Here is a 9391-nt window from a genome sequence, read left to right on the forward strand (position 1 = left end):
ACCTCAATTCTCTGTACTGTGAAATGTGGGGACTTATATCCAGCCCAAAACAATAACCTTTATTAAGAACTCTTTGGATATAGCTGGGGCAGTGTACTTCCATCCTTACTATGAGAAGCAAGAGGAAATAGCTTTAAATTTAAGCAGGAAAGTTGAAAATTGGAAGCAAGGTTGCCAGCGAATGACAGAACTGGGAGAGACTTGGAAGTTAAAGAATCTCTAACCACCGCCCATAGCAATCCTCAATGTAGAAAAAATGCTGGTCCTCCCAAATATGGACTAGAAGAGAACTTCTTTGGAGAGGGAAGGAAATGAATGTGGTGTCAATGGGGCTAGGATCCTAAAGTGGTTTCTTCCATGTCTTTTCCTTTTTCTATCCCAGAGGGTGTCTGAATCCTCTTTGTTCAAGCTACACTTTCTGTGTACCAAACCCTAGAATCATAAAACCTTGGATGGCAAGAGTTTCTTCTTATCGGTATTTAACTACAAGAAAGTCATTCAATTTCTGCTTAGATACCTTCACTGAGGAGAATTTAGTACCTCCGGAGGCAACTACGAGGGAAAGACCCTCTGTTTCTACATTGTGTGGTTCATGTTTGGTATTAAAACACAGTCATGCTAGCAGATCTGTTAGAGCAAAGCCACATCCCTGTAATGGGGAGGGGATGGTTTCACTTGAAGTGTCTATTCATCCACTTGCTTACTCATTCATTCATTCATTCATTCATTCAACAAATACTGACCATCTATGTGTTAAGCACTATACTTGCTGCTAGATAAACAGGGAGAAACAAAAACAGACATGGCTCCTGCTCTGATGAAGTTTGGAGTGTAGTGGTTGAGACAGTAATAAACCAAGGAATCACACAAATAAGGGTGAAGCCCAACTGAGATAAGTACTGTGAAGAAAGCAAGACATTTCTTTGAGAGATATAACAAAGGAACCTGACCTATCCTAGATGGACTGGTCTAGGAAACCTTACTTGAGGAAGTAACGCTAGAGCTAAGATCTGAGTATTAAGTAGGATTAGCCAAGCAAAACAGATGGAGGTGGGAAGTGGAGAGAGTGTTCCAGTAAGTGGAAAAAGCATGTGCAAAGGCCCTGTGGCCAACAATGAATGGTATATTTGGAACTAAAAGAAGGCCAGCATGGCTGGAGCATAGAGCATGAGGGAGAAAGTGATGTGAGCTGAGGCTAGAGATGTAAGTTTGACAAGATCTTACAGGATCTCATAGGCCATATTAATAGTTCTTTATTCTTTTAGGAGTCATAGGAAATTATTGGAGGATTGTTATACAAGATGATAACACAAGCAGATTTAACTTTTGAAAACATCACTCTGGGTTGGAGAGAAGGCAGCATGGATATGTGGAGAACAGTCTACTGTAATAGATAAAATGAGAGATGACAGCAAAGTAGACAAGGGTGGTGGCTGGCAGTGTCATTGGAAAGATGTGGATGGACTAAGAAACTCTTTAAGAGGTAAAACAGAACTTAGTGATGGATTGGACATGAGGGAGAGGGATTGCTGAGAATAACTCCTAGGTTTCTGAATTGCATAACTGGGTAGTTGGAGATTCCATTCACTGCAAAAAAGGGGACACTGGTAAAGTGTCCCAAGGATCTCAAGGAGGAGATCCTAGGTTTGGTCTTGGGTGTATTGAACTTGAGTTGTGTTTCAGTCATCTCAGTAGAGATATAAATATGGGATACATAACATGATCATAGACAAGATTTCCTAGTGAAAGAGTATAAGGGGAGAATATAATGCAGATTTGAGGAACTCCAACATTGAAAAGCCAGTTAGAGAAAAATGAGCCCCCAAAGGAAACCAATAAGGCATTCTCAGAGAGGTAGGAGAAGAACAAAGAGGCTAATGGAAGAAAGTGTCTCAATAAAGAGGAAGCAGTCAATAATGTCAAATACCACTGAGATGCCAAGTAAGATAATGATTGAAAGAATTCTTTGAATTTAATGGTATGAAGGTCATTGGTGACCTGAGTGAAAGCACTTTCAGGGTAGTGATGGGGAGGAAGCGTGTTTGGAGTAGACTGAGGAGTTAACGTAGACAACTCTTCTGAGTTTATTCTGGCAGGGGAGAAGAATGACTGATAATTGCATGAGGGTGTGGAGTTGAGGGTGACATTATTTTTAAGATGGTAGAGACTGTTTTACCTGCTACTGATAAGGGTGCAGTTGAGAGAAAGAGGTTGAATACATAGGAGAGAAAAGGTATTGTTAATAGTGTGAGAAGGAGGGAGGGGATAGGCTAAAAACACCAGTGGAAGGAATGGCCCTCTGAGAAAAAGAGACACCTCCCCCACCATTACAGGAGGAAAGTCCTACAGAGGATGTTGATGAGGTAATGTGGGAAGTAGAGGCCCTGCCTGATGCTTCAATCTTTTGATAAAGTAAATGATGAGGTTATCTCTCATAGTCATCTGCTATGGGAGAGAGAGAGAGGAGACACGGGGGTTGGAGGTTTAAGAAAAGAGCGGAGAAGATTTGAAATTGTCATTCTGGAGAGTGAGAGATACTAAAACAATTTAGTACCTAGTAGGATTATGAAACAGTATTGAGGGCTCAGTTGAGATTGCTGATTTATAGTGGATCAGATCCAGTTTGTGACAATGGAGGTAGGTGGCTCAGGTGGAGTGAAAGAGATGAGGATGTTTAGGAAGCAGGAGGTCCAAGTAATGGCTGAATCATCGACATGGACACTGAAGTCTCTTAGGATGATGGCAGGACTTGCAGTGGGGAGAATGAAAGCCAGTGAGACAGAAACCAAAGTCTTCATTGAGAAAGAGCATGTATTCATTTCCTAGGGCTGCTCTAACAAAATGTTTATAAATGTTTAGATGCCTCTAGTCATGTTTGCCCTCCATTTGGATCCCCGGTTTTCCTATATTATAACCCTATGTCAGTTAGGTGTGCTTTGGGCTGCAAATAATAGACAACTCTACAACCACAGCTTAAATTGATAGATGTTTCTTTGTCTTATGCAACAAAAGTTCCCTGAGTACGTGGTCCAGGGATGGAAGAGCAGTTCAACAAAGAGCATCTACCACAAAATGGTTTGCTTAAAACAACAGAAATTTATTCTCTAATAGTTCTGGAGGCCAGAAGTGCTAAATCAAGGTGTTAGAAGAGTTGATTCCTTCTAGGGGCCCTAAGGGGGATCTATCCCATGCACCTCTCCTAGTTTCTGGTGATTGTCAACAATCCTTGGCATCCTTTGACTTGCGCTGTAGACCCATCACTCCACTATCTGCCTCTGTCACCACATGGCCGTCTGTCTTCCCTCTTTGCCTGCCTCTGTGTCCAAATTTCCCTTGTCTTATAAGGACACCAGTCAGGGACCCACCCTAATCCAGTATGACCTTCTCTTAACTTTATTACATTTACAAAGGTCCTATTTCCAAATAAGGTCACCTTCACAGGTAATGGGGGTTAGGACTTCAACTCACTATGGAGGATATGACCAGGAGGTCTGTACGTGACAGCAATGAACAGGATTGAGTGATATATCAACATGATGTGAGTCTCAAAAGAGCTGTAGTTTTTGCAAGAGGGAGGAAAACAAATGGTCTAGAAGTAGTAGTGGGGAGCAAGGAAGACACCTACCCTACCTCCTGACCCTAAAATACTGGACAAGACAACAAGCAGCCTTCACATAGAAGGCAGCAGGGGAAACAGAGCCCTCTGGGTAGAACTGGGTTTCTGTTAGGTAAAAGAAGTTGAGAATGCTGATTAGGAAGCAGCTGGTCAAGAGGGCTCTGGTGGAAGACTCGGGAAGGTGGAGAAAAACTGGAAGGATGGATTGGATAGTAGTATCATCACTACTCTGATAGTAATGTGAAAATCAGTGGGAGGGTGGAAGTGAGGCTTACACTGTGGGAGTGAACTGATGACTTTGGGAAATGTGGGTCAGGGTGGATTTAGTCCTAGTATCTTTGAGGAGTTATCAGACTCTGGGCCTGGTGGCCAGAAAACCAGCTCTCTTGGCCTGGGTTGGTAGCAGCCACAAGAGCTGCAGGCCCTAGGGCAGTGGTGACCCCAGAGGTGGCTGACCATCTCTACCTTTTCAGCCTAGAGTGGAAGAGTCTAGGGTGAGGTCACTCTGTCAATTACCTAGGATTGAGGTTGGATTCCTCACACTAGAAATTGGAAGAGAGGGAAAGCCCAAGGTGGGCTAAGATGTGGACATTTACTTCTCTTGGTTTGGACTGAGAAGGTATCAAAGTATCTAAGAGGAATCCCCTGAGTTAGAGGTCTTAAAATGGGGCCCTATATCTCTCTGCCCCATCTGTGCCAACTTACTCACCACAGCTGAACAATCAAGCAAGCTGCAAATGCTCTCTGGTGTTCAAATCTAGGCAATTACCCAGAATCGCCAACCCTCTTCCAAGAGGAGGTAAGGTGAGCATGAACACCTGTGTTCAAATTCAGCCGCTTGCTGTGTGACCTTAGGCAAGTGACTTAACTTGTCTGTCTTCATCTGGAAAAATGGAGACGATAACAGTTCCTATCTCGTTGTCTTAGAGGATTAAATGACTTAATACATTCAAACGCTTAGAACAGTACCTGGTACATACCAAGCACTATATAAATGTTTGTTTTTATTGTTATTGATTCTCTCTTCCACTTAATCACTTGATACTACCCTGCTTGCTGTAATATCCCTGGCTCTGAACCCTAACTTGAATAATTACTTCTGACCCTTCCTTCTCTAGGCCTGTTTACCTCTAGACCAAATAAGCCCAGGTCTTTCAAGTGTTTCTCACATGACGTGGCTGCTGATGCACAAGCCTAGTGACTCACCTTCGGACACCGTGCACTTTGTCATTGTATCCTTATTTAAATGGGATGTCCAGGATGGAGCACAGTGCTCCAGGTGGGATGTGACAAGTGTAGAGAAGGGCAGAACCATCTTTTCTCTTGTTCTGGTTCTATACTTCTATTAATGCAGCCTAAAATCGAATTACCTCTTTTGGCAGCATCATCACTCTGTTGGCTCGCATTGACTTTACAATCAAATCAAGGTCTTTTTCACATGTGCTGTTGTTAAACCAGGCAGGTCTCTTCTATCCTGTGCTAGTGGAACAAACCAGCTGTAGTTGCTGTGAGGAAGTCAAGTCCAGCAGTCAAAGCCCAGTATCTGCAGGGTTTCGTAATAAAGGAAATGTAGTCCAGGCAACCAGCTGGTGGTTGGGGTTCACGGCAGATGCTTCCAGTTGCCTGCTTAGTAAGGATTTCTCTTTCTTGCTCACTTACAGAATCCCAACTTTGCTCAGAGCAGCAATGTGCCAGCTAAAAGTATTGGATTTCCCAGCTTCCTCTGTAGCTAGGAGTGTCCAAATGACACAGTTCTAGTCAAAGAGATGCAGGTAGATATCACTGGGGAAAGTGTTCCATTCTGACTAAAAAAGCAAAGCCTCTCTAGAAGGTCCATTGTCCTTAGCCATCTTGCCCTGTGGCTGTTTCCCCTTCTTTCTGTCTATAATACAGACAGGAGGCCCAGAGCTGCAGCAGCCATCTTGTGAACATGAGGCAAAAAGCAAATAGATGAAAGCTGAGCCTAAGGATGGTGGAGATGATAAGCCAGGGTCTTGATGGCATTGTTGAACTGCTCTTCCATCCCTGGACCACGTACTCAGGGAACTTTTGTTGCATAAGACAAAGAAACATCTATCAATTTAAGCTGTGGTTGTAGAGTTGTCTATTATTTGCAGCCCAAAGCACACCTAACTGACATAGGGTTATAATATAGGAAAACCGGGGATCCAAATGGAGGGCAAACATGACTAGAGGCATCTAAACGTTTATAAATACAAGTGGGCAGCAGGATCAGAGGAGTCCATCAGTAAGACATCAGGCCTTAGCCACTGGGTCAGGGCTTGGGCTCAGGACTCTCTCCCTAGATGGTGTACTAAAAGAGCATGACTGGGCCTAGGCCTTGACAGGCGACTGGTGGTCAGGCCGGGTCTCTGACTGGGGGACTCAGACACAGAACATGAGACAAGGCCAGGGATCAGAACTGAACAAGGAGACTGCCTCAGTGGAAACCTGAGATCAGACTCAGACCTGTGGCAAAGGGACTACTTGATCCTGAGTTCTAGCGTGCAGGGTGGGATGACTTCAACCCTTCCCGCCTTAGGACAGATATAGCCTGCAGGTGGGAGGAAAATTACTCCAACTATGGAGGGAGGAAAGGGACAGAGGGTGGGATCAGGCAAAACCTGACAAGCTTCAGCTCAAGCTGTGCTAACACTCTTTTTACGGGTATGTAAATTCACCCTTAATTACGGGCTCTCATTTCCATCTTTGCCCATGACCTTTCAAGATCTGAGCTTAACAGAAGGCTCCCTGTGTCACCACATTGGTCTCTTTAAATGGATCCCACTTTTACTTCTGCCTAATTGTCGGAATTTCACTGTGGAAAAACCCTTTCCCTCCCTCTACTCCAACTTGTCTTCCCCGCTGCCTGGTTTGAGAGCACTCTCTCACTCTTCTTGGGCAGTCTGGGTCCCCTCAGAAGTGACCCACCTTTACCCTCTGGCTTTAGCCCCTGCTGACCTGGGAGCAGGTAGAGAGAAAAGGCTGGGAAGAAGGCTGGTCAGGGCCCAGCAGCTCTGGGGAGAAGCAGCCCCCTCCCCACCTGGCTATTCTGTTCCAGGGGCCCAATTAGAGGCCAGTGCCTTCCCTTCCCCCATCCCAATTTCTTGTGTCATCTAGAGCGGGAGAAGGAGAACTTCCTCTGACCCCTGGTGTGCTACCACTTCTCCTTTGTGCGCAGTGGGTACTGTGTGGGTAAGTTATTGTTATATTGTGCTCCTGTGATAAATGGACCTTTGTGAGACACTTTTTCACCCTGTCTGTGCTGGGGAGAAGGGAGTCTTGCCTGAGTGACTTCTCACAGAAAGCTCCAGAGGTGCTCAGAGCTGATAGCCTAGGCCTGGCAGGCTGCTCTTTCATTGGCACTCAAGGGTGTCAATCATTGTGGTCCCGCCAATCAGCTGGGAACTAGGTATCTGTAGGTGATTAGCCTTCTTTGTTAAACAGAACACTGAACCCTCCAAGGACTAAACAAAGAATGGCTCTGGAAAGACGGTTCCTAGGTGCACAGGGGCAGTCGTGCCCATGTCACTAATTTGAACCCTTTAGTTTCATCCTCCTTCTTCAGGCCCTGTCTCTACTTGATTCCTTACATCTAGGCCCGTCCTAGGTTCTTTCAGTTCTACCCCTGTTATTTCCCTCCCATGTGCATTTCTTCTCTCCTCCCCTGCTGCTGCTGCCTTGTTCAGCCCTCAACAACTCTTACCTGGACTACTAACCAGTCTCCTAACCAGTTTCCCTGCCTGGAGTCCCCCGGACCCACCCCCTGCCCCACCCAACACAATCTCCATCCCTGAGGCCAAATCAATCTTCTAAAAATACAAATCTGATTGTGTCACCTCCTACTGAAAACCTTTCAACCTCTCCCATGGCTCTTAGCACCCTTGGGATAAAGTCCAAACTACTTAGCATGGCACCCAGGGCCCTTCATGACTTGGCTCCTGCCAAATCGTCAGCCTCATTTTTGGCAGTGCTCCCATTTCACACGTAGTCACAATGAACTACTTTGCAGGTTTCTGAGCATGCCATTCTTGGCTTTGCTCCTGGGACTTTACACATGACATTCCCTCTGCCTGGGACATCCTTCACACGCCACCTTCTCTCCCATCTGTCTAACCAATTCTTACTCATTCCTTAAGACTTCGACTAAACTCCCGCAGCCCAAGATATGTATTTCACTCATGTCTATATCTCTGATGCCTAGTACAGTGTCTGGAACATAACAGGTCCTCAGTAGATGTTTGCTAAATAAATGAATGAATGAATGCCCCCAACTCAGTTGGCTATGTGCAAAATCATCTCTGAGGGACGCTGGCAGAGTTGATCAGTCCCTCTGTCTATGGAGGGAGACCTCTCCTCCCTTGCGTATCATCCTTAACTATACTGGGTTACAATTCCTTCTCTAAAATATCTGCCTCCCTAATTCAACTGTGAGCATTTGAAGGGCAGCGCCATGTCTGATCCACCTCAGGCTCCTACCTAGTCCCCAGCATAGTGCTTGGAATATAATGAATAAGCCTCCCAAATGCCTGACAGTTTTGTCCCTTGTCTCAAATCCCTCTACTCTTCCCCACAAATTCTCACCACCAATACAGCCAAACTGTCACACTCATGACTTTGCAACCATACAAAGCTCCTCCTCATCCCTGAAACTTTAATCTCATACAGCCCTGGGCATCCCCTCGTGTTACTCAGGGGAAAACCAAGACTCAGAGAAAGGACTCTCTCAAGGGCACAAAGGATGTGCAGTGGTAGAACTATTACCTGAACCCAAGTCTCCAGTCCACGAGTTCTCCCAGTAGCCAACATATGTGCCTCATCTGTATATTCCTCATGAAGACTACAATTTCCTAGAAGGCAGGACTATCTTCCACCCATTCATCTTCCCAGGGCTTGACTGGAGTGTGGAAAGCTCTAGAGCCAGACTGCCTGCGTTTCTCTTTTGGCCTCATTGGTTACTAGCTGTGTGACTTTAGGCAACCTAACCACCCTAAACCTCAGCTTCCTCGTATGTAAATGAAGATAACAGCAGTGCCTACGTAATTAGACTGTTGTGAAGATTAAATGAAATAATGAATGTGAAGTGCCTAGAGCAGTATCTAGCACCTAGTAAATGCTCAACAAAGGCTACTTTATTGTTGGTATTCTTAATATTAACAAAAATTAGAGGTGGGAGTTACTGGGGTGGGAGGGAATGAGAAAAGGAAACAAGCGATCGGATCAGTCTGAGATTTGGTGGAATCCAAACAAGGTTAGTGGTGCAGCAGGACGTTTGTACATCTGAGTTCCTAGTGCCATGTGACTCTGTGAGGGCCCCAAGCACATGGTTCCATCCTGGCGGCGCAGCTTCCCTAACTCTCGCTCAGCTATTCTCAGCAGCCTGTAGGGGGAGCCAGGAAGCTAGGACGGGGGAGAGGCTGGTAGAAATCTTACTAAGGGCAGAAACAACACCCCATCGCTACTACCCATCTTAGCTCACTGTCTTGCCCCCTCCAGGACTCTCTCTAAGCTCTGTCCTCTGCAGCAGCTAAGCCGGGAGCTGTCCTTCAGCACCAGGGGCCGCCTTGGCCTGGGGCAGGACAGTGAGGGCGACAGCGGAGTTAGGACACTGGACTGGTCCGATCCGCAGCCGGCTCCAGCGTCGCCTAGTCACGGGGACGGGGGCGGCGACCCAGGGTGGCAGCGAGACGCTACGGAGGTGCCTCCTTCTGCCTCTAACAATCACCCTCAGAAGTCCCCTAGCCCTCAGGGGGAGCGACCCACTGCTTCAGGGAG

The 9391-nt window shown here is 46.0% G+C and overlaps 1 protein-coding gene across 1 annotated transcript in view; it reads left to right on the forward strand.

Annotated features, from left to right (window-relative positions):
• The window catches only part of NALF2 (NALCN channel auxiliary factor 2), a 120350-nt gene that overhangs the window by 85737 nt on the left and 25222 nt on the right, over positions 1 to 9391 (forward strand). The window contains exon 2 of the mRNA XM_024746601.1: positions 9141 to 9314. Coding sequence (XP_024602369.1) covers positions 9141 to 9314 — 174 coding nt within the window. The remainder of the gene's footprint in view (positions 1 to 9140; positions 9315 to 9391) is intronic.

This window comes from Neophocaena asiaeorientalis, unplaced genomic scaffold, assembly GCF_003031525.2.
Source record: "Neophocaena asiaeorientalis asiaeorientalis breed wild unplaced genomic scaffold, Neophocaena_asiaeorientalis_V1.1 scaffold667, whole genome shotgun sequence".
NCBI classification, from domain to species: Eukaryota; Metazoa; Chordata; class Mammalia; order Artiodactyla; family Phocoenidae; genus Neophocaena; species Neophocaena asiaeorientalis.